The sequence below is a fragment of the Enoplosus armatus genome, chromosome 11, assembly GCF_043641665.1.
Source record: "Enoplosus armatus isolate fEnoArm2 chromosome 11, fEnoArm2.hap1, whole genome shotgun sequence".
In the NCBI taxonomy this organism is placed as follows: Eukaryota; Metazoa; Chordata; class Actinopteri; order Centrarchiformes; family Enoplosidae; genus Enoplosus; species Enoplosus armatus.
The window spans coordinates 13,456,753-13,481,968 of NC_092190.1; the positions used below are offsets into that span (position 1 = coordinate 13,456,753).

The 25,216-nt window shown below is 41.2% G+C and overlaps 2 protein-coding genes across 2 annotated transcripts; both read right to left on the bottom strand.

The window, feature by feature from the left end:
* Positions 1 to 919: 919 nt before the first annotated feature.
* On the bottom strand, positions 920 to 6,574 carry galnt3 (UDP-N-acetyl-alpha-D-galactosamine:polypeptide N-acetylgalactosaminyltransferase 3 (GalNAc-T3)). Its single transcript, XM_070914380.1, has 10 exons — positions 6,078 to 6,574; positions 5,159 to 5,331; positions 4,432 to 4,581; positions 4,011 to 4,245; positions 3,800 to 3,917; positions 3,464 to 3,664; positions 1,767 to 1,898; positions 1,439 to 1,540; positions 1,196 to 1,348; positions 920 to 1,095 (listed from the first exon to the last, which is right to left on the bottom strand). The coding sequence occupies exons 1-10, from the start codon at positions 6,572 to 6,574 to the stop codon at positions 982 to 984; spliced, it is 1,875 nt and encodes a 624-aa protein (XP_070770481.1). The 3' UTR covers positions 920 to 981.
* A 1,600-nt stretch (positions 6,575 to 8,174) lies between these two features.
* On the bottom strand, positions 8,175 to 19,630 carry ttc21b (tetratricopeptide repeat domain 21B). Its single transcript, XM_070914195.1, has 29 exons — positions 19,607 to 19,630; positions 19,066 to 19,192; positions 18,848 to 18,958; positions 18,574 to 18,740; positions 18,299 to 18,421; positions 17,751 to 17,908; positions 16,989 to 17,073; positions 16,774 to 16,872; positions 16,473 to 16,665; positions 16,271 to 16,368; positions 15,743 to 15,943; positions 15,385 to 15,514; positions 15,144 to 15,301; positions 14,425 to 14,649; positions 13,956 to 14,194; positions 13,433 to 13,505; positions 12,093 to 12,203; positions 11,869 to 12,007; positions 11,485 to 11,591; positions 11,104 to 11,292; positions 10,783 to 10,893; positions 10,610 to 10,691; positions 10,365 to 10,515; positions 10,122 to 10,283; positions 9,827 to 10,022; positions 9,298 to 9,522; positions 9,010 to 9,130; positions 8,844 to 8,911; positions 8,175 to 8,762 (listed from the first exon to the last, which is right to left on the bottom strand). Exons 1-29 carry the CDS (start codon positions 19,628 to 19,630, stop codon positions 8,685 to 8,687), a joined length of 3,951 nt encoding a protein of 1,316 aa, XP_070770296.1. The 3' UTR covers positions 8,175 to 8,684.
* Between the last annotated feature and the right edge of the window lie 5,586 nt (positions 19,631 to 25,216).

Consider the following 25,216-nt stretch of genomic DNA (forward strand, 5'->3'; position numbering starts at 1 on the left):
TGCATGCAGGTTTTAATAAAGTATTAACTGTATGTCAAATAAAAATGCATTTTAATCTTCAATAATAACGTCAATTTCACTATTTTCATGAGCACAAAAACCTTAAGTCCGAACACAACTGTTCATGTTTAAGGACTTTCTCTCAAATGCAGGTCTAAACTGATATTCAAATGATCATTCTTCATTCATAACGTCTCTACTCATAGAAATTATAAAAGCAAAGGTTTCTGGTCTTAGAGTTTGGAGAAAAAAAATGACTTCATGAAATAATCCAATCAAACCCTGATCTGAAGACCCTCTTGATCACAACGCTGTAGAAGACATTGTTCCACATCAACAGAAAACTGCAACAACCCCACCACACCATCACCCATCCCTCCACCACTCCACCCACCCAGTATAAAATAACATCTAAGGCACTGGACGGTAGCAAATAAAAGGTTTTACATTATTAAAATATTTAAAAAAAGGGACAATGCACAACATACTTGTGTGTTTCAGGTTTTCACGTTCAGTCTCTTTGGTGTGTAACATTTGGGATGTTGAACTCCTTGTTTATAATATACATGATCTACTGTATTTCTTTGTATGATTTTGTTTCAGATTTGTACGTCTCTCAGGCTTCATATGCCTAATACTGCATGTGTTGGTTGTGAAGACTTGGAGAAGTGAAAACATCTCAAACACAAAAGAGGCACTTGTCAACGCAGTGCATCTTCATTGTTCCAAGAATCTTAGTTCACAGTCTGATTGGGAGCATTGTTTCAATGCTTCCTTCCAGCAGTGGCACAATGTGGTTTCTCTCAAAGTCCAAACTTCCCAGCAGCAGCAGCAGCAGCAGCAGCAGTTCAGTTCATCTATGTATAAAAATAAATTAAAACTCAATGTCATTAATCTAAAAAAACTGCAGTATAGTATACTCATGTCCTAGTATGCCAATGCATACAGAGTGGCTATTTTGTAAAGTGGTAGTTTGCACACTCAGACGAAGGACCAGAGCTGGTATCTGTCTGAGGGGTTGCAGAGGGCCAGAGAGGGATGCTCCTGACGGGCACTCAGACACATGTTCGATCCTGGCATGTAGAACAACTGGTTCTATATGAAGAGAAGACCAAACCATTACTTTCCTAAAATGATAACCAGAGTATCTGAAATCACAAGTGAGTGCACAGAAAATGCAAAAGGCCAAACTCACATCCTTCAGTTCCCATTTTTGCTCTGCTCCTGCAAATGTGTTCCTGCCTTTATACTGGCAGTCGTCCAGCCTCACAGCCCCCTCTGCCCCGTGCAAACACAGCTCCTTCTGAATGTTGTGTCTGATCTCGCGATGTGTGGAGTACTCAAAATACTACCGCAAAGGAAAAAATAATGCCATCAACCGCTGTGATTAAACCACATTCGTGTCATTCAGTGATAGAAGGTACATTTTCTAACTGACCTGGTTTCCTCCTAATCCATGACATGGGTACATGATCAGCTGTTTCCCACCCTCATTGTTCTCTCCAGCATCCAGGCACGAGTCTTTGCCGACATTTTTTACCTACGGAGAAAGAAAAGGGAAGGGGAAAGCAGTGAGAGGAAACAAAATGAAAAACTAACATCCAGTGCAAGCTGTTCAAACAACTTTAGTCTCTAGAGTGTTGTCAGCGGTGTCAAATTGGAACTGCTCAGTACCCTCTGGAGATCCTAAGTGGAAACCCACAGTGGCTAGACAGAGCTCTGAGGTTTGGAAAGAGGAGAGCTGGTGGTGGGGTGTGTGATCTTACCGAGCCAAAGCGGAGTGGGTTGAGATCAGGCATGAAGACTTCTGGATAAACGTTCTTCAAATACCATGAGAAGCCCTTGCACTGCAGCTGCGCTCGGAGGTCCACTCGTTTGGAGATATCTCCAAAAGCCCTCTGTTAAAACAATGGCAGGCAGGAGAGAAGAGTCTGTCAACACACTGCAGGCATGCTGGTTACTAACGGGGCTAATTCTGCAGGCGTTGAACTACAAAGCAGTGATGCTCCGTCTTGACTTCAGATAGGCTCCTCTTGCTCTCATCATTACCGTGACATGTCTGACAAAAACACTGTCACATATAGAATAAGGTCACTTAGGAGCAGCTGTGAAGCAGTTTTCTGAATAAGACTGTGTAAATGCTAATGTCAGCATGCTAACATGCTCACAATGACAATGCTAACATGCTGATATTTAGCAGGATATAAAGTTATATATAGGGTATAAACCATGTTCACCATCTTAGTTTAGCGTGTTAGCATGCTAACATTTGCTAATAACCACTAAACTGAGGCAGGTGGGAATGTTATTGCGATGATGATGAGTAAGTGATGCAAATTTCATGCAATCCATCTGATAGTTGTTGGCATATTTCACCAGAAAACAAAAATGTCAACCTCATAGTGGAGCAAGCGGAGAAGTTAGCGGATCACCAAAGTCATTAGGATTCATCCTTTGGGCACCGTGGCTGTCTGTACCAAATTTCATGACAATCCATCCAATAGCTGTTGAGATATTTCAAAGTGGTGGCCTGACTGACCGACTGACACTGCCATCCATAGAGCCACACTCTGAAAAGTCATTCAATTACAGAAATAAAACATATGACTCCACTGCAAAAAACAAATAGGCATAACCTCAAAGAGAATAGGAATATTCCACATTGGATTTTTTAAATTATTTTACTTATATCATCATCACTTTACTTTTCTGAAATCAGTGACTCTGTTCCGGTGCTCTAATGACTCCTTTATTAAACAAATTAACTACCGACAAGTACTCGATCACTGTTCCTTTTAAACTGAAGCGTAGCCACACATTTAAAAGGATTTGCAGGCACCTCATGCTCTTGAATAATGAGAGCACTTACTATAATGGCGAGGATGCTGCTTACACTAGTGCACACTGATAGCTACTCCAGCGTATTTCTTGAAGCTGTTGATGACGGCGTGTCTGTTTGAAGCCAGCGGGAGAGGGCTGGCCCGCTCTGTGAGGTATAGCCCTGAGGGAACCGTTTATGGCACCTACGGGACCACATGTTGAGAAATGCTGAGAGCCTGTCATTTACCAGCGCTGACTTCCTTCAGGCCCCTTTTTCTCTGTCGGTTAACAGCTTTCAGCCCCTAATACCTCATCTATTGCTCTCCATTTCAAAGAATGTCTCATTTCTACGAATTCATGCATTGAGAATTACAATATGGTCCTCCCACTAAGTGTAGGTCTATGCTTTCCCCTGCAGAGTATGTTCAGTAAGTCATGATCAGACTTAATGCTGGTTGTATGCAATTCACAGACTGGAGTTGGATTTGCTCAAACTTGTCTTAAGGGGGCAGGGATAATGAGTGGTCTTAAAAACCACTTACATATGACCATGAGGAGTAGAAGATAAAGCTGCATTTGAAAGGATCCCAGGATAGACGTGCAGGATTTCAGAGGCGCATAAAGAGTCTGAAGCAGTACGTACATCTTTCGCCAGCTGTGCGGCTTGCTGGTTACGACGGTAAAAGATCTCCTTGTAGTCGTCCATCCAGACCTCCGCCAGTCGCACCTGGTTACGAGCAATCACTTGTGTACCCTTGGGGAAGGTGTGGGGGCTCTTGGTGCGGAAAACATGACCAACAATGGAACAAGGGATGATCTCCAGCTGTCCGCCACACTGCCACACCTGCAGGTTAATGGGAGACAGCACAGACAGATGCATAACAGTTAGACACGCCTTTACAGCCCTTTGAGGGATGAGGCCCAATGACAAATAACAAAAATGCTGCACGTCCAGAATGACAGCCAAGTGACGTCTTACCCTGAATGACATTTCAATATTCTCACCGCCCCAGATTTCCATTTCTTCATCATAGCTTCCAATATGGTAAAAATATTCTTTTGAGATGGAGAAGAGCCCACCAGCAAATGTGGGAGTCCTATAGAGAAATGTCATTATTTAATGATTTCCTGCAAAAAACAAGAGTTCATGTAAAGGTGATATTCTTTATTCATGAGACATTTTTGCTTACTTGATGGGGTATGTTTCATCCTTCCTCCTTTGTTTCTCATGATCTGGCAGACTCTCCCATCCGAAGGAGAGGCCCCAGTCAAAGTTGCCCCGGTTGTGGTTCTGGCCATATGGGGACGGTTTCATGAACTCAAAAGTATTGAGATCAATAGTGGTTATATCAGGACTCACCACTGCAGTGTAGTTCTCTGCTATCCTGGCCAGCAGAGGCTCCAGCCACCCATGAAAGCATTCACCTGACAACACACGCAAAGCAGACATTGCGTCACGACATCTTTCTTAACAATAACCACTTAATGGCTAATTTTGGAATGTAAAGCCATGGCAGCCATTATGTTGTTGAGCAGGGGGTGTGTAAGTACGGGTGTGTCTAGCATGCAACTGGTTTTAATGTGTGAGTAATATCAGCGGTGTTGACTAACAGTGGGCGTCTAGAAAGGTGAGCGTGTCTCCGGTGGCCACGGCGGCACCCAGGAGCCGAGCGGTGATGAGTCCTTTCCTTTCTCGCTGGCGGACAACTCGAACAATGCTCAGCCGCTTCAAATACGTATCCAGGTCGTCCTTCAACACATCTGAAAGTATGGGATCTCCATTAGACATAAAGTTATAGGTTGAGAAGAACATTATGAAAAATCTGATCTGAAATAATATATGAGTGAACATTGTACAGTCTTATGAGGGCTATTGCTAAAGTGATAAGTAGATAATATTCACAGCCCTCAGCCTGGAGGGTGAGGGACTCAAACAGATGAAAAATGACAAAGCTGTCTTCCTTTCATCTTCAACATGGAACGTGGCCTCCATCTGTGGCCTGCTCCCAACAAACAACAGAGTGCAGAAAGTCAGATGGACTGCATTCCCTGAAACCTCTCTCCTTGCCAGCATTTTGTTTCCTTCCTACATCAGACCTGTTTACAAGAGTTAACTCTGACTCATTTCTAAGCACAACCACTGCTAATTCCTCTTAGGAAAGTATTCACTAGCAGCCCCTCGCTTCCTGTTGTAACCCACTTCACGGGCCACAGAACAAGCAGGGAGCTCCTGTCTGCACATTTCGTGGCACAGCAAAGAGCTGCCCACCCAACTTGCTGCATGAAATCGAACCCAAAAGAGAGCAGGGCGGTCCTGAAGGGCCCTGTTGAATTTTACCATCCACGCTGGCGTCGTCCACCAGGATGATCTCCTTGAGGAGAATGGCAGGGGAGGTGTGGAGGACACTGTATACTGTCCTCAGTAGAGTGCTCCAAGCCTCATTGTGAAACACAATTATCACACTGGTGGTCGGCAAGGGGGGGCATCGCTTGAAGGTTTGCTCAATACATCTGCAGCGAGAAGGGGAAAAAAAAGAGCACAAAGATCTGACTGTCCTGTACAGTTCCTGAGTGGCACAATAGTCTAGTTATTACATCTGCAGACTCTCCCCTGTGGGGTGTCCATTTCAGCTGTGACACCGCATGTGCAGCAGCCTTTTGAAATACCTGCCATATCAGAGTGGGAGAGACTTTGTAATTCGCCCAAATAAGATAGCCGGTACATGGACAGGCTTTATGTCCGTGTCATGAACTGACATGTACTTGGACTTACATGCACTTGGATGTACTGTAGCTAGCCAAACATAACTGTGCTCCTCTCTGAACTGGCCACAGTAACTGGGCAGGCATGCTGAAACAAAGTCTCAGTCAGAACAATCATCTCTGTGGTTTCTGCCAGACTTTCCCCAGTGGCAAAAAGCAAATATGATGAATGTGTTTGGGTTAGTCAGATTTGCTTTACCCCATCTATATTACACTGATCTGTGTGTGTGAGACTTTGAGTTAGAATCTGGGCCAGTACATTAATCCATGGAGTAGTAATAAAGAAAGTAGAGTACTTCTTGTACAGAATCAAAGCTGCATTTATACCCACTAGGTGGTGCAATTACATGTTGTTTGTAAATCAAAATCATTTGGAAAAAGAGTTGAATATTATTTGGTCAACTATGTTCACTTTTGAATGACAAATTAGGTACACATGAGGGATTTTTGCACAGCTTTACCAGAGGCACAAAGATTGTACCAAAGTGACATACTCTGGTGGTCTCGTGTCTGCGCCCAGGTCCCTGCTCAAGGAGATGCGGTCACTGGCATACAGGTTAAAGCAGTGTTTTTCTTCACCCCTCTCCTTCTCCTTCTGCTCTTCAAGGCTCAGTGAGTCTGTGTGGAAAGGTTTCCCAGCTGCTCCAGGAGCAACAGGTTTCTGAGGTGGCCGCTCCAGAGCTGGCGTGAGCTCAGCTGCAGTGTAGTGACCGGGCAGACAGGACACGCTGTCTGCACTGTCCTGCTGCCGTACAGGGGCTCTGATCTGCATCTTTGGCATCGCGTCCCTGAAGTTATTCACAGCTCCCATCACCATGCCCAGCATGGCATCTCGCTTCACTGCCATCTCCTTCAGCCACGGGTCCTCCTGTTGGCTTTGGCTGCCCACTTCCCATTGTATGAAGAACACAAACGTGACAAAGACCAGGGCCACTATCACCAGTTTAAGTGGGTGCAATCTCCTTCGGAGCACTCTGCGGAGAGCTTTCATTCTTCTTGCACGGAGAGCAGGCTGGCTTTGGTCTGAGATTCCAAATAAATAAACAGATGCAGATGTTTAATAATGATTAACCAGCATTGATGTAATTATCCATTTTAAGACACCAGGCTTTCAGAGAAAATACTGGAAACATAGTGACACACTACTTGCCATGTCACTGCATTCACATCTTAGTACTTTTCGTCTTTGAAATAAAAGAAATCACATGTGTAGCAGTTCCTGGTGAAGTTAAAAGTAGTCTGCTGTTATCTACAAATCACATATTTAAAATCGGCTCATGGAATCAGCAAACAACCCGTGCTCTGGATTCCTTCAGAGAAAAACACCACGTACCATGAGTCGCTGAACTACAGGTTCAGGTTAGAAAAGCCCTTTAAATTGTTCTTGTAAAACTCGACGAGTGGCATCCTGCTTTGACGGGAGATCCTCTATTTGTTGCTTGAAGGCCAAAGAAACTGTTCGAGGAGACGGGAAAAGATTTGCGGTGTGTCCTGCCTTCACAAAACTTCCGTCTCGTTGGATCCAGGTGAGCTCTTCTCAGGTAGAGGGAGGAGACGTGCGGGCGCGCTTGCGCAGAGGGGGCTTCTGCGTGTCAAAATCCATATCTGGAATATATATGAGAAATCAGGCGTTACAAGAGACCCGACAAACTAGTTTGAGGATGGCACTGTGATATTTTAAATATTATATGCCATAATCCTCGCTCAACCATTTCTAGTGACAAACCTCTTGATAAATACGTTCAAGTGCTCTGCAGCCACTTCGTCCTCAGTGCAGACTGTTCTCCGCAGAGTTCCTCAGGTTCAATAATGGTGTCATTAATAGGATTTGTTCAACTGGTCATTCACTGGGACAGTTGCCGGGTTACAAATAACGGAGGAACGCGCAGTAGCCCACACACAGCCCCCCGCGTCCAATCAGGTTCTCTCACAAAACATCTCGAACACGCAGCGCGTGAAGTTATGAACGAGAACACTTGATAGAAACTAAAAACGCACATGGTCCAGCTTGCATTTGGAAAAGTTAAGCTTCCCTCCGCAATGGAAGCGGATCTGCCTGGATTATTAATCACATCTGACCCCTCCTGATAAAAGTTATAAAAGCTGACACTCACCAGAGCACTCTGTAGTTTATTTAATCCTTTAATTTCGCAGGTTCCCCACAGCGGATGGTCTTTATAAAGAGTTGGATGCTTGAAGGAGTAAAGACGCGGATTCCAGCCGCAGGGAGCCCGCTCTGGTGCCCAGTTTGAAGTCTCTCTGCCTTTGACTCGCAGACTGACTCCATCTGTAGTGACTGTGTTCCCCAGCACTCCCCATCCACGGCAGGCATCCAGTTTATTATGTCCACTAAAATGTTCACTGTGTCCTGTAGTTTTTCCAGTCACGCTTTTAAATGTTTGTCTATGTGGCAACTGTCTGTGGGGATACTGATGATGTAAACTGTCTTAATCAGGAGGGTACATATGATCATTAAATCTCTAGGATAAAAAAAAAAAAAAAAAAAAAAGAATCAGGCCAAATATCCAACATCATGTATCTAAATCATTTTATTTTTTAAAAAAAGCTTAACAGCAACAAATATCCACATGTATCTACATCCTCAATATTCATCACAAGATAAAACAATACAATACTGATTTTCATATAAATAAACCATAGGAAATCATTTCAAACACAATATGAATGTCTCATATTCATGTCTCAAATGTATCAAATAGAGCACATTTCAATTTCTTTTTATTATTTATTGTTTTTATGTTCAGAAATCAGTTGAAATGTTTAGGGGTTTGGTGTCTGGCTTTATGAGGAAAGAAAGAAAAATGCTTTCAGCTGAGCATGTGTCTGAACCCCTGGCCACTGTGTTTTCCCTCAGGATTGCCAGAACCCAACTATTCATATACTCGAAACAAATGTACATAGCAATGTGTTTCAGGGGTTTTCCCAAAGAAATAACACACATAACTGCACATTCTTTTAACTTGACAGTAAAAGCCAAACAATAAAAGTGGAGTCAATCAAAGTAACTCATTCTATTACAGAAACATTGGCTTAATAAATCTCTCTCTCACACACACACACACACACACACAGTTCCAACACTAAGATCTCAGGGCAGCACGAGCCTTGTCTAAGATGTCCTTTCTCATTCTTGGATAATTCGGATGAGCAGCCAGAACCTGTGGACGGAAACAAAGATGATTCACAGGATAAAAAGAGATCTAAATCTCTCAAACTGTAAACATCCGCAGGTGTCTCACCTTATGACACACATCTATGGCATCAACGTGCCTCTTTGCTTTCAAGTAGTTGAAAGCAAGCTTGTATCCTAAAAATACAAACAGACATTACATGTTAGAAATATAATTCTCTTGATCCCTTTTGTCCTTATAAATAGAACTGGACACGTGATTTTGGTTGACATACCAATAGTTGGGTTAGTCCGATTTCCATATTTCCAAGCCAGTTCATAGTTGAGTGCTGCATCACGGAATGCCTGCTCTTTTTCCATAATGTAGCCCAGATATTCATAAGCTTTACAGCATGACTGTGGAAAAAAGGGCAATTCTTATCACAAAGAAATTTACATGAAAGACTACCTCTACATTACAAAGTAACACAAATCTACAAAATAAGGGAAAAGAGTTTTTGTGTGACTTGAACTGCCTTGAAAACCACATAATATTGAAGCGGTGACAATATTTTCAGGCTGACCTTGTTATGATTGAGGCATCTCTTTAAGAGGTCCCCAGCCATGTCATACTTCCCCGAATGGATGTAGATGTCTGCCAAGAGCAGCCAGCTCTTCTCGAACTCGTCGGCGTCAACGATGCTCCAGTTCATCTTAGCTATGCGTTTGAGCTGGTTCCTGGCTCTGGGAGTTTGTTTGAGCATCATATAAGCTGTCGCCATGGCCAACAGTGCCGGCACGTGGTCTTTCTGAGTTCAAACAAAGAATCCTGGTTAGACAGGATGAATCACTATCCCACTTCCATTTGTTTACACCAAAACCATACTGATGTCAGTTACACAAAGTTAAATAATAAAATGAAATGTTAAAATCTAACAAATACAATTCTGTGCATATTCCATAAAAATCCAGCCTGATATAATGTGCAGTTCATAACTAAATGGAATGACTGACATTAAGAGAGACCCTGAAATAATGCATGGCTCCTGGTGTGGCTATATTTACACAAGAGAGAGTGATGTAACTCATGCACACCATCTGGAGTTTACTTACCTCATTGTTTGCAATCTCTGTGAAAACACTGAGGGCTTTCTCTACATCTGCCTTTTGCTTAGTCGCCAGAAAGCAGTAGTTCTCAAGGATGCGGAGCTGTATGTGTCCGCCCGGTGTCTGAGGCTTTAACTCCTTCAGCAGCTTCTCAGCTGTTCTCACAGCCAGCTGCTCGGACTCCTGCTTCTCCGTGGAGTTCCTGGAAGGTGAACATTGGGAGTAAGTCTGTGGGTTTGCCAACAAGAGAATATGTACTGTATGGAGTCTAGAGTCTTAGTATGCTCCTGCTGCCACTCACCCAATTTCACCATCTAAATTCTCAAATACTTCTCCTCCCATGGTGTCATTGTCAGGGTTCAGGTAGATTTCGATCATGTTATACACAGCATTTTGACCCCAATCGTTGTCTTTCCGTGCTTTGTTGAAGTGTCGCAGGGCGTCATTAGGTTCTCCTGTGAACCTGAGCAGCAAGCGCAAGTTCAGTCACTAATCTTAAAACAGATGTCGCCATTATTCCAAGGAACCACTCCTCCAAACTTACCAAAGATAAAGTCCTTTGCAGTAGTTGAACCCAGGGTCAAACTTAGTCCTGGATGAATGTTTTTCTGCCATATCAACAAATCTGGGAACTTCTTCCAACTTCCCGGCCCTTCTCAACAGGTCAATAAGACGTGACAGTGTTGGGTAGTTGTCTAAAAGCAACAGGTATAAGTTATTATGCTTTCCATTTAGAGAAGGGCAAATCATCAATTCATCGCAAATGTTTGAAACGTGGCTTCATTGCACCTGGTTTGCGCTCCAGGAGTTGTTGAAAGTGGAAAACTGCTTGTTCATAGTCCTGCTTCCTGAACATAATGTCAGCCATCATCTAGAGTGAAACGTGAGAGAAATAACGAATTATTTCCAAAAAAAAAAAAGGTTTTGGTCAAAACTGTGGCAATAAGACAGACAGAACAAACCAGAGTTGCATCTTCATTAAACTGGTCATTCTTCAAAATGACGCTGCATTGGTCCTGGCACGCATCGACTTCATCTAGAGTAAGGTACAAGCGTGCCAACTCCAGCATCACCTAAGAACAGAGAGTGCATTCATATGAATTCATGTGACAACAGTCTTGGTAGAAAAATGTAGGGTAGATAAATCAGACATCTCGCTTGAATCAAACCCCTAAGATCACAAAATTTCAAAAACACAAGCACTAGACTCCAAAAGATGCCAGTGCTTGTTAACCACAGCTGCAGTTGAGTACACAGGACGTTTTTGATTCCGCTGCACTGACCTTGCGATCAGTCTCACAATACACAAGAGCCTCTTTGTAGAATTTGACTGCTCTCTCATAGCCCCTCTGACTTGTGTAGTGATTAGCGATCTCAGCGCAGATCTCGGCAGCAAGCTGCTTCTGCATGGGGACGGCGTCGGGCTGCTCCAACTGCACCCGCTTCAGCACCTTGGCCTGCACATCCCGCGCCTATACACAGCAAAAACACAACAACAATAACGAGCATCATCCGTATCATCTCTGTAGGAACAAGTAAAAGTGTATGTTACTCTATGTCTGTCCTTTTAGGCAGACCAGTTTTGCTTGGAAATAATCACGCACAATATTAGATTCAAAATGTGATAAGATGTCTAAGAGAGTCACTGAACTAGAACCACTTACTCTTTGTAGGGATAGTAAAGCGTCCTCATTTTTGTCAACCTTATTTTGGATCTTTGCCAACAGGACCAGATAACGGCAATCATCTGAGAGCGCCGGCAGTTCATTCACTGGGTAGAAGTTAGAAACACAACAAAACAATCAGTAAATGCTTTTTCTGAAACATAGTACTATAATGTTTTGATTTGCTTCACAAATCCAAAGCAGTTTGCCATTGCCATTAACAATATTTGCCAATATTTTCTTTTCCATCTTTGTATCAAGTTGTTTTTACTTAAGCATGATTTGCATCATGTCTATGCACAAACTATCATCATGACCAGATGCTCTTATTCTTGGACTTGTTAGGAGGTAACTGTGAGTGAAATACTGTGACATCTTAAGTACCTGGTTCATGGGCCAGAGCTTCATGCAGGACTCTCTCACAGCGTTCATGTTGCTTCATCTTCATCAGCAGCTCAGCCAGATCATAGCGCAGGAAGTTCTGTTGCTCAGTCTTCAGGGCTGCTTCATAGTAATTTATTGCCTGTGGAACAGCAGCCTTGTGTCAACACTGTTTTTTTTCCTGTGAGTGAATCGTGTTTATCTTTAAATGAGTGTACGACACAAACCTTGACGTAGTTATGAGTCTTGACCAGGGCTTTCCCAATCTTGCTGGCTAAAGCACCATCTTTGGGGTTTTTCTTCAGAGCATGCTCATAAACCTCAATGGCTTTCTCTGGCTGAGGATGAACACGTCACACGGTGAGTGGTGTCACAAGTTGTTGTTGGTTTGAAGTTTTTGTAAATATTATTCAAGAAGTCAACACATTTCATTTCATTATTTACAATATGTTGTGAACATGTGGTAAACACCTTAAGGCTAGCATGCTTCAAATTAAGAAGTGTTGGGAACATTGGATAAAGATGATGGTCGAGTTGGGAAGATCTATTTCAGCCCTGAAAGTCAACATCTTCCCTATCATCACAACCAGAATATGTGTCAACATGCCATAAAATCAAGCAGGTGATCATAACACCTCCTCTTTGACTTACTGATTCATCTAAAACTAACTCTACTCCACTCAGGCTCTGGCACACTGTGTCCCTTTCCATTGTCAATCATTATTGAACAGCTTTCTGATGAGACTTTAGTTGTTGTTAACCTTGTTTCAGTTATCCTATTTATTGCAACTTTTGCAGTGGTTTAGCAGTTGTTTCCCTTAAGGATGAGACTAAATAATCACTTCCTATATTAATTACAAAAGTCGATTCTTCTTTATTAACTAACATTCTGGGTTGTGCACAAATGAGAACATAGTTTTCTTCAATTATTTCTCCAGTATTGCCTGGTTGATGTGTATGCTAATTTCCCTTTTGAAACATTGTGTGGTAACTATTAACCCTGTTTCCTCCTTTATATAGCCTATATAAAATACTGTGTCACAATCTTCTACAGTAGTTCCTGCTGACCTGTAATAAATTGTTTATTTTTTTTACTTCTGTTTACAGGTGGTGTGCTGCTAATGATCCCCTGTGAACTACCATGCAGTGGGTTTAAAAGTTTAAAATACTTGATTCTTATTTAGTCCTCAACATAGCTATTTTATCTGCTTGCTGCTGCAGGATTTTTAATAATTTGCACTCCCTCTTTATTCTCAACACATTATTTTCCAGGACATTTAACTTTTTCTGTCATATTTGACATGTCAACTTGAAAACTAGTCTGCAATTTTCCAGAGGCAGATTTGCTTACTTAATGTCCAGTGAAGGTGCTGATGACTTAGGTTGCACTCATTCAGACCCTGAGACAATGTTTGGTGAACTGTAGATAATGTTTAATGATGGGAATATGGTCATTTGAAGCATGTAGCACCTTTAAAGCAATTCTAAGCTAGCCAATATCCACACAAATCAGTTGTGGGATAAAAAATATCCCATATGACACAGATGAATCACATCTCCCACTTACTTCTTGAATGTTAATGTAGGCATCACCAAGTAAGAGGTATGTGTGAGGGCTGGGCAGCTTCTCCACCATTTCTCTGGAGGAGAGACAAGAGACATCACATCACATATGGTGTTCTTCATTATGTAGACATACAGTATGCCTCCGTTGGTTCGGTTCGGTCACGCTTTACTACATCTCAGCTGTTGATGCAAGTAGCATCAGAGACCAGCAGAAGACTGTGCACATTTCTTCTTTACTGCATGAATGGCTTCAGTTAAAGTTTCAGTTTTTATTTGATTTACTTTGTTTGTGGTCTACTAAATCCTACTACAGACTGGATGAAATGTTGGTGCACTATGGCTGAATGTCGTCGTCATATATTTAATTAAGCTGCAGCCGTTACTGTTCAGACAAACATTTACAATGCATTAGGTTTCAGATGGAGTATAGTCACTCATTATGTTCAGCTACTATCTTACATCAAGATCTCTTTAAGATTTCAGTGTGCCTTTTCTGTTCATTCGGATCCAGATTTACTGCTCACCTGTAACAGCTTGCATACAGACGTTTCTCTTTTCTGTGGTTCAGATATATGTCTCCCATTTTCTCCTTGGCTTGGATGTAGTAGGGCTGCTCAGGGGTAATGTTTCTGAGCATACTCAGTGCCAGCTCGGTGTCACCACGCAGCAGGGCCAGGTCCGCATTGGCAATAGTGACACGTAGCTCCTCAGGGGTTCCCGAGAACTCATTGATGGCGTCCTGCATCACCTTTGCTGCTTCATGCTGAAATATTAAATCTGTTCATAAGTGTGTACTGTATGTTTTCCTTCAAGGCCAGGCATATGTGGAAACCCAAAAACACTACTGGGATGAAAACCATAAAAAAGTACTCACAGCAAAGTACCATACAACACTACTTCACATTAACCATACAGAACAATATCTTTAGTGCTTTAAATTAAACAGGATAGTATCATGTACAAGCTCTCTTACATCAAAACTCACTATGTTACCTGTTCTCCATTGAGCCACAGGGCCTCAGCTAACTCCAAGAAAACAGAGACACAGTCAGCAGGACTCAGCTCAGTCTTCTTGTTCTTGGACTTGGACGAGGATCCAGCTCTGCGGACACCTGGAAGACTCATGGCCATCTGCAGTGTCTGAATAGCCTCCGTCAGCTCACCCATTTTCTTCTGAGCCTGAGCCTTGATCAGGTGGTACAACGGATGCTCTCGAATCTGGAATGGGACAAGAAGCCATGACCCATTCGAACGTGCAATCCCTGCTGTTAACCAATATCAATATTGTCCTGGTCGCATAATAACTCTGCGTGTGAGTTCCTGATTGTAGCAAGAAATAACATTAACTACAGAAGTCATTTTGATCCTCCAAACCTGGCTAAACTGTCACTGATGACACAGATTCTGTTTTGATGTTGGCATTTAATAATATACACTGATTGTCAGTACCGACAATATCTTCAAAGTTCCCCTCTATGGAGGCAAAGTACATTTACCGGATGTCACTTTCTTCTTCCTGTCACCTGCATCCTTTTCTGTATCACTATGCCTAACTGAGGACAAGCTGACATGCTCCTACATGTAACAGATAAAAAGCGGCAGAGCTGCAATGTATTTACACATTTACGGTGGCTCAAATAAGGGACTGAGGGCACACTGTCTCATAAACATTTAGTGGTCAATAATACTGTCCATGTCGATGGTGATCTTACCTCAAAGTTATGGCTGAGGCAGAGTTCAAGAGACTGGGAACACATTGAGAAGTTACCCTGCAGCAGATGGATCTGTGCCATTAGCAGATGAGCATCTGCATGAGAGGGACACTGGTCCAGACAATGTTGTAGACTGCTCTGAGCAGCGTCAATGTCACCTGAATGAACACAGAAGCAATGCATTTTAAAATAGCATTTGCAGAAAAGAAACCAAAACATGTATTTTAAATGCAGAGCTCACCAGACTGATATCTGACTTTGGCTAGCAGGAAGACCCCTTGAGGAAGACCTGGCACAATCTTGACCACAGTATCCAACAATGTGGCACAGTGCTGGAGCGGAGGAGCAGGAGGCTGGCCCTGGGCTGGAGGCTAAAACAAGAATAGTACAATTTTTATTTACTGCAAAGATTCTCAAACTTTTTTATGATGAGTCTCATCACAAGAGGATTAAGTAAATGTGTGAAATAAAAAACACAATCATTAGTAGCAAAACAAATACACAACTGACTGAGGCTCTCTTGCACTGCCCAAATTTAAGGCCCAGAATTTATATTTTAATGACGGATACCCCGTCATTGATGAGTCTACCCGTCGTACCTTAGCAGGACACAGTGCAAGATACTCTTTGACAATCTCCAGCAGGAAGTCGGGGTTCAGCTTCTCAAAGTACTCCACTCCCAGAGGCAGACCCTGCAGAGTAGAGAAGTGTGTGTCCACTGCATCATTCAACAGATTGGTCACCTCTTCCTGTGGCCGCTGCTTTTTCACTGCCAGAACTGCACGTAGGTACAGTAACTCCTGATGAAAAAAAGAAAATAAATTAATTAAATAACAGAGGTAGAGGAAGGTAGCAGGGAAGAAAACTTGACAAGGGTATTCTGTGTAAGATGGATGAAAGACACCAGCACAAAAACGAAGTCTCCCAGGAAGAATAACTGAAGAGAAAATACTGAAGACTGCCAGGAGCAGCTGCTGCCTGTCCAGCCTGGTGCTCTTGCTTAGTGCTTTTCAAACAGTTTTTAAAGCATAATAAATTATTCTAAACCATGATGAGCATCTTCCTCTAGGATACTCTGAATAGAGTGAAAGATAGTGTATGTTGTCAGCATTTACAAAAGACGTTACCCCAGATTTCCCAATAGATTGTTGAATCTCTGTGAGAAATTCCAACTGTTGTTCTGCATCTTCAAGATGTCCCTCTATTAGCTGGCAACGGATTATACCTGCGGAACAAAAATAACAAATCTTATATCTTCAGAAACAAAAAAACGTGTGTATGGACCCTGAGTGTCATGTAGACAACATATTAATAATTGTAACACGTTACCAGTCAAAGCAGAAACACTTGTCTCATCCAAAGTCATGGCGGTCTTGTACCACTTCATGGCCTCCTTCATTCTGCACTGTAGCACCATCTGGTAGCCCAGCTCTGTGGCTAAATCGGAGTCCCCTGATGCCACAGAGAAGGCTCTTTCCACCATCCTAAACGTCTGCTCAATCAATTTCTCATTTCGTCCACACTGTGACAAAACAAAAAGAAGAAACACTGCAAATGCTGAAACACCATGCAGGTCAAACAACTCTTCAGAAGTAAAGAGGACCAAAAATGACAAAAAAAATTGTCTTACAACTCGGGTGAAGGCTAGAGACATCCTGTAGAAAAGCTCTGGGTTGTGTGGTTCCAGGATCTCCAAGCTGCTCATGAGGTTTGAGAGCTGCTTTACTGACTGCCAAGGAGGATATAAAAACAGTTTCTGTAAAATGATCAGCACTTTGCCACAGCTCCATCATCAAAGCCAATATTTACAATTTAATTTTGATTCCTGCAGATTTGCATCCCTACCTCAGTGATATCTCCATCTCTACATAAAGAATGTAGAGCTAGCATCCGTAGTGCCTCCAGGTTATTTTTATCCTTCTGTAGAAGCCTGAAATATGAAACAAGGTGCTGTGAATGAAGTCCATCTCCTACACTTGATAAGCTTGAATTTCCTTGATTGATAGTATTAGAATATCTGATACTGCTGCAGTACTGTGTTGAGCTCCCAGACAAATAACATTATAACTAAAAGGAATTGTGAAGGCTGCCAAAGGATGTACAGTATACTGTATGCTGCCTGCAACCCTCCCACTTCACAACTTCCCAGTGATGCCACTACAATGGCTCTGAATTTGGTGCAACTTGAGTAATCACACTTCTTCTTCCTCCTGTTCAGCAAACCTGAAGCAGCGCATCCTCTGAATTGTGTTAGACTTCTGCACTTTGGTTCAAAGGCCTTTTTATGCTGTCTAGAACTGGCCAAGGAGGGGCGAGCACAAACAATGGAGTAATCAGTATGCACTGGATTGAGGCTTCACGCTAGTGTTGCATTTGCACTTGAATGCTGAGCTATTTGTAAAGGCAGACTGTGTTTTCTAGTTTTCTTTTTTTAAAAACATCCCTGGTGGTGATTACAAACGTTTTTGGCGCTTCACCATAAACACTGTAACCCTTCCTTGAGATTATTTTAAGAGTCTGGGGAAGAGAGCTCAGATAAGCGTGCCCTGAGAGAGATGAGAGCTGTGTATGATTTGGGAGAAACCTCCTAACCACCTCATCAATTACCTGTGTGCTGCATCTATGGTTTGCTCCCAGTCTTGAAGGCTGAGCAACAGTTTCATCTTCTTGATGAGGGCAGGCAAGAACCCAGGGAAACTAACAATGACCTGGTTAACCATCTCCAACGCTCCGGAGTAGTTCTGACGATATTCATAGTATTGAGCCTAGGACAGACCAAACGTCACTTAGGGTGTATCATTCACACAGGCTAGTACAAAACATGACAATCACTTTACCATTCAATATGAATGAAACATCTACATGTCTAAAGGTAATGAAGCTATCAAGAGAAATAACGGAAGCAGTATATCCAAATTTACAAAGGAATAATCCAAATAATGCACTGTCCAAAAGAACTGCAAGAGATTTCATATGGTGATGGGAATAGATGAACTAAACATTGGCATGGGACCCATTACATAGAACACTGAGTCAATTAGAAACACAATAGGTAATGTAAGAGGCATAGGAAATGTGAGAAATGATAGCCTCGCAACAATTTCAGCTGTGGCTGAGGAAGACTATTCAATATGGATTTGTAATTCCCACCTCACCTTTCCCATCAGGGCAAAAACATCTGCTCTCTCTTTCAGTCCCTCATCAAAGTACTTTCCAGCCTTTCTGGCGTAGGCGTCTTTACCAGATGTCACATCTATCCAGGCTTTTAGGATTATTCCCTGGACAAATAAATATCAGTGCAAATTTTACAAAAGTACAAATAGATGAGAAGCCAGAATGCCCCTCTTATCATTGCATATACTCCAAGACATTGCATAACAATGTAATACTGATGCATTTCTTAAACATATGACAAAAATGAAAATCTCACCTCTCTGGAGCCACTGGAGAGTTTGATCATTCTCTCTGTGTACTCCCTTGCCTTATCATTTCGCCCTAATAGCCAGAGAAACATCCCAGCATAGTACAGACTCTTGGGAGATGCACTTTTACGATCCTCTTTGACCTTAGCATCAAGTTCTTGAATGACTTCTCTGTCTGTGAATAAAAAGACACACAAGAATATCACCAACAAGCGTGTGCCGTCCTTTAAAAGAGTCTGGGTAAACATCTGTGACATGAATAAAAGGACTATGCTGGCCTACCTGGGTTTGTCTTTTTTTTCTCAGCATAGACAAGGGCCATTAATGTGCATAGAGACACATCTCGACTGTCTCTTATGGTGTCCAGCTCTACTGAGGCTTCTTGAACTTGATCTGTAGTTAAATAGTGACATAAGTGCATGTATGACAGAGGAGGAAGAGACACTTGTCTAACCATAAAAGACACATTCTGCTATTTTCTTTGATTCTTTCATGCTTACCTTGCATAAGGGTACCATATGCATGGAAAAAACTGTAGATAGGACTGCTGAATTTCCTCTGAGCAGCTGCTGCAGCGTTTACAGCGTGATTGAAATACTTTTCATAGCAATAGTACTTGATCAAAGCCTGTGGAAAAACAGACAGAAGGCACTGCGTTTAGCTAGCAGCAAAACGGTTTGTAAAATACGATCTCAATCACATGCTGCCACCAATATTCTTTTCATAACAGAGCATAGAGGAATCATGTGTTTAGCTTCAGTATATGTTAAGGCTAGCTAACAGTTAACTTAACGTTAGCTAATTGACGTTATTAACGTTAGCCGATGTCATTCTTTTGAAAAGTCTTACGAAAAGTCATCTCCCATTTAGCTATAGCCAACTAACCTAGGTAACTTTTCTGTGTCCTCTTGGCACAATTCCAACTAGCTGAAATGTAACATTTTTGTAAAATTAAATATTTGTTAAATTGGACTGGGTGAGTCTCCAGGTAGCTTTTATCTGGAGCCTTGGGTGCTGTACCATTAAAACATGTTCGCTTACCAACGTTGTCTCTTCCTCCTCCATGTTGGTTGAGACGCTTTGTGCTTAAACAGTTACTGACGTGATAATAACTGACGATTCACCCTGTCTGCGTTGTACTTTAGCATAAGAACGATGCTATTGCAGTTTTTGTTGTGTTTTCGCCATCTTGCGTCAACTCATTTAGCGTTACCCGGTAACTTAGTAACAGCAGAGTAGAGAGAACGTTATGTACCCTGGGGAGGTTCTTTCAGGCAACACTGCCTCTCCTGCTGCTGTTGTATCCCGCCTGCTTCAGTATGATTGGCAGATCCAAACCCCAACCATATTTTATATATCCTTCTGCATCCTTTCATATTTAATTGGTAATGTTTTTTGGGCTATGATTGGTAAACATTTACGGCTCTCTCAGTCAGGTAGGAAGCCTGAAAGACTAAACTGAGGGAAAAAAAACACTTGTGGACGCCATCTTTATGAATCGAGCTAGTTTCGCCCTCGTATCTCCAGGTGGCGCAGTCATCCTTTTATAAAATGTAATACTTTTACTACTACTACTACTACTACTACTACACTACCACTACTTATTAATAATAATAGCCCAATAAAAAAAATACTTAGCTGATACTCAAAACATTTATATGGGAAAATAAATGAATTCAGAATTCATGGTGATCTAACGTAAGGTAGGGCAGGGTGTGTGTGTGTGTGTGTGTGTGTGTGTGTAGACGGGTGGGGTGTTAATAAATATGAATTTTACCATGCGTCATGATTTTATCACGACTTATAGGGCATTTGAAACAACATTCAGGAAAATATTGCATGTCAGTGTAGGTTTAACCTCCTTTGAATATATGGAAATGATTTGAGGGAGCTCAGTGGCTTGGATTACACTCACAGAGGTTGGATTAATGTGGGCAGTAGGCCTTTTGTTTGCCAGACTTACACAATTTACCATCCTCAGTTTAGGATCTAGAGATAATGTCAACATCTATCTAATTTTTGTAATTGTGTAATGTAAACTACATTACTGTTTAGCTCATCTAAACAAGAATGTTCTCATCTGTTAATACATCTTTACAAAGTTTACCATGTGCAGTGGAAACATATTTCCATCCAGCCGGTGGTAATTGGAGGCCCAATGTTATGCAATACCAGGCATTGACTGTCAAGTATGATGTTTACGGTGTTGAGTCCATGGCAGGAGCGGCCAGTGTCCAGCATGGGTGCAACTGTTCCAAGAGAGACTTTTCCATGCCCCATCAGATACTATTTAGCACTAACTCTGGCACATAATCATTACTCTCTGCAGCACACATCAATGGAAGAGTAAATCAGGTTGGTATCGAGCTCTGAGCATGTGCAGCAATGGGAAATGCCTGTGTGCTGTACCACACAATTTAGCTCACAGTTTTTAAGCCATATTGTTACAGGTTATTTTACCAGAATAAATTCACATGATAAATAATGTTATCTATCTAATATGACTTACTTTGTGTTTATTGATTCATTAATCCAAATTAAATAAATTATATTTTCAATAATACTCATACAGTATAGTAGTTACACGGTTGATGATCAGGTGTTGTGCTTAGCAAAGAGCAATAAATACTGCATGTGTTGTTGCACTTAAAAGAATGCATTTGAAAACCTATTAGAGGAAAGTCTGTGGAATATGTACCCCTTGGGAAACACTGCTATAGCATTCTAATGGCTATATCCATTGTGGTTTGCACAGACGATTATTGATCAAAGAGCCATGCCCAATAACACAAGCAGCTGGTTTGCAAATGAACTCTTTTATTTCTTTTTCCATATGTTGTAATAAAAAAGTTGTTTGAAATTGGATTGCCTTGCTCTTCAGTGCGCACACATGCCTGTACTAAATCTAGCCTTGTACACATACAACAGGTATCATATTTATGGTCAGGGATTTATATATATATATATATATATATATATATATATTTTTTTTTTTTTTTTACGTATTTGCAGTTACTATATTGCTGTAATATCTAACAACCCTCTGTTGTATTTCTACTTGACAAGGTGTCTGTAAACGGTGGTATTTGTAGGCTATGTGTGTGTGTTGTTGTGAGTTATAGAGGGAGTGGTTCACTTGAGGCAGCGTATGTCTGTATATGTGTGTGTGTGTGATTTAGTGGTTTGGACAAAAAGTGAGTGAGTGTGTGTTTGTGTGTGTCTGTCAGTTTGTCTATTAGCACCACGGGAAGGTATAGGGGGGGTACTCACCACTACGTAATCTAATGTGATTTTCTTCCCATCTATCTACAGCAAATAAAATTACAGAGCTGTTATGGGTAGCATTCTCAGATTTCTCTCTGACTTGTTTTTCACCCTGCCCCTCCAAGCATGCCAGTGGCGAGATCCCAAGCCAAATAGACATCCTTTCATATAAAACATGCCCACATATTATTGCCCAGCCTGCGAGACTACCTGGGTGGGGACTGCAGACCAACTTCCGACCTTCCACCCTAATGCAGTCTAACAAAGGAGCTTGATGTCATGTTGCTGGGCAACCAGCAAGGAGAATCTGCAGAATCACTCTTGATTTACTGGTCATTAAAATAGGCAATCTGCAGCCCCACCTGTTGCCATTAGTGGAGCTGTGTGCTGGTTTCAGTCATTTCAAAGTCTATTGGCTCTCTTACATCAGATGGTGAATGACATTATAGGCAAAAGATTTTTTACAGAATAAGAATGTTTTGACGTTTACCATCTCAATAATTGACAGTTTGTTTCTGTTATAATGCCTTGAGTTTTGAGAGCATGCTGGCAAACATTTATTCAGAGACAGCTCAGCTGTTCTGCTTACTAGCTCGTCAGGAAAACAACATGTGAACCATAAAGTACAGTGAGTGGGTGTGGCACAAACTGATAATCACATCATCGTTATGAGACAGAATGGCAGGAATAATCAGCACTTTGCCATCAGCCTCTTGTTTACTGCCCTCAGGATTCAGCAGCCACAATAGGCAAAAGCGATGTTGGGCTGTAATGAATATTTGGACTGTTATTAATAATTAATAAAAATGTTCTACCCACTTAAGATGCTAATAGTTTCCGGCAGGAGCCACAAAGCGCACTCAGAAACCAGATTCTAGCTTCTTGCACAGATGTTGGCTGAAACACATTTCACACTGAAACTGAAAATATCATGAACCTGTACACATTTTCAGTTCTGGAGCTCCCTTCTTGGCCGGGATTGATTAAATATTTTGAAGACTTTTCCATAGTGTATTGTCATGCCACTCAAGATGGCCTGCTTAAAGTCATTAATTCCCAATGGCTTTCAATATCCCAAGAGATCAATAGAAGTTGAACCATTTACAGTTTAAGTGCTCATTACATTTTGTACATGGAATGGACTCTGATAACTTTTACAACATGTACAGGTTCTGAAATGACACTAATGCTGATTGCGGTTCGGTAGCTATCAGCATTGTAACAGTCATAAAGCTTATAACTGTAATAGCTGATGCTTAATGTCTCTAAATGTGGTTAGCACTTTAGATCCTTTTTTCAAAATTAAATCCCTTCACTTGACTGAAAGCTATCAGGACAGTCTGATGATTACTCATCAATTTCCTTCAATGATGATCAGGAATCCATGCCTGCCTGATATTACTGACATTAGTTTACTAAAAATGCAGCTTTAGCATTTGATAAATAATCACACTGAAAATGTAAACATAAGAAAATAAGAGTTTCAACACAAGAGAAATCAACACGTGTGTGCTTCCTAATAAGACTTTGCAATGTTTAGACTTTTCAAAGAAAGTCAGGAGCAGCTAAACATGTGACACCCAAAAATGTGGTCTTTGAAAAAGAAAGACTTCAGGAAACAGTGTCACCAGACATGTTTTCATTTATGCCTATCCGGGAGAGAGAGTTTTCGGCAGTACATTTTAAATGGGTCATGTGCTTCAGCCGTCAACAACAACTAAAACATGTTGATTACTTTTGTAGAATATGTAAAATAAAATACCTCCATTCATGGAAAAAAATAAGAAGCATGAAGAATGTAAATTCTCACACATTGCCCACTCTACCAACTGCAAGCAATGCTCCAAATTTGTGATACATTTATGCAATTTGTGCTGCTTTCAGTGCCCTGTCAACAATGTCTGTCAATGTCATTGTCTCTGGTACCCTTTGAACCAGAGACACACATGAGAAAGGCCCCTTCTGACCGAGCTGTGCCCAGTGCTCTTTTCACTGGTCATTACAAAAATACTGTGGACTTACTACAGCTTATTTCAAATAATGCAGACCAACTTCTGACAAAAATATTAGCAATATTTAGAAAAAGAAAATATTATGTAACACAATTTTAGGATCTCTGTAACGGTTTCCTGTGAATGAGAATGTGCACATCACAGTATATTATACACATTTAGGTTTAGAAGAAAATCACTTCAAACTTTAGGAAACTTAAGAAATTTGCATGTGCACACAAGGCATACTGTGACATACTGTACCTGCACATCACAAAATGACAAGTGAAGCACACAATTTCTGAGACGCACAGGCCCTGAACAACGTGGATACTAAATAAAACTTGATACAACTCACAAACAGCTGCTCTCTTATGTACCGGACTAGCAGCTCTGACCAACAGACTTACATTTTTGTTTTCATCTCGACTTAATATTAATATACTGATTGGACTGTTGGACGTACAATGAACTGATAACAATATTGATCTTAAACTGAGAGGCATTACTCCAGTCACACATCTACTGCAAGTTAAGATATAAATATATAAGAAGTTAAATGTTGCTGAACGTGGCATGATAAAAGAGAACTGTTACCACTGTAACAGAGGATTTGAAGAGACAGAGAAACAGACATAAAGTAGCAGTTTCACCAGGACATAGATGATAACAGTCATTCTTACTGAAAAAAATGCAAGTGACAAAAAAAGTAAGCAAAGCATCATGAGCCAACCTTTGGGCAGCCAGTCTCACTCTGGGAGAATATTTTACCCATAATCCACCACTAACCCCACTCTGACAATCAACTCAAAAAGAATGAAAACATAACTAAATGAAACTGGACCTTACACACATAAATATATATATAAATGTCTTTATATAGCATGATGAAATAAATGAATGTTTTAGGCATACTTGAGGTACACGTAATCTTTATTCTTTTGGCGTTTCAGTAAAATGGGTTAGAGCAGTGTCTTGCATGCAGTTTATTTATACACTACAAGCAGTATGCATATGAATGATGGGAGATGTTAAATTCTATGTGATCAAAACATTCTTTCATAATGCACAAAGTATAGTGTAAGTGTTGAACCTTCTAATTACATGCAAAATATACTTACATGAATGGAATTATACTTTTATAACATGGAACAGCAGATGCAGTTGTGACACAGTTTAGGGTGGATGTCATAGCTATGGGAAGAACTGACAAAAGTAACACAACTGCCACTATAAAATGTAAACAGAAGTAGGAAACAGCCAAGGGGACATGAGATGCGTGATGCCATGTCCTTGAGACAATCATTGAGAATAATCTTTCATCCAACTTAGATATTTTTCATGATAAAGACTGAGAGGTAAACTGTGGAGAAAAAAAAAACTGTTTACCAAGCAT

Excerpts from the sequence above, each read along its gene's own strand:
- galnt3 (XM_070914380.1), bottom strand. The coding sequence starts at position 6,574 with ATGAAAGCTCTCCGCAGAGTGCTCCGAAGGAGATTGCACCCACTTAAA. Across the intron at positions 4,582-5,158 it reads GGACGACGCCAGCGTGGATG|ATGTGTTGAAGGACGACCTG; the intron begins GTAAAATTCAAC and ends CCATACTTTCAG. Across the intron at positions 3,665-3,799 it reads ATATTGAAATGTCATTCAGG|GTGTGGCAGTGTGGCGGACA; the intron begins GTAAGACGTCAC and ends ATTAACCTGCAG.
- ttc21b (XM_070914195.1), bottom strand. The coding sequence starts at position 19,630 with ATGGAGGAGGAAGAGACAACGTTG. Across the intron at positions 16,666-16,773 it reads CTCTAGCCTTCACCCGAGTT|TGTGGACGAAATGAGAAATT; the intron begins GTAAGACAATTT and ends GTTTTGTCACAG. Across the intron at positions 11,293-11,484 it reads CTTTACTATCCCTACAAAGA|GCGCGGGATGTGCAGGCCAA; the intron begins GTAAGTGGTTCT and ends TGCTGTGTATAG.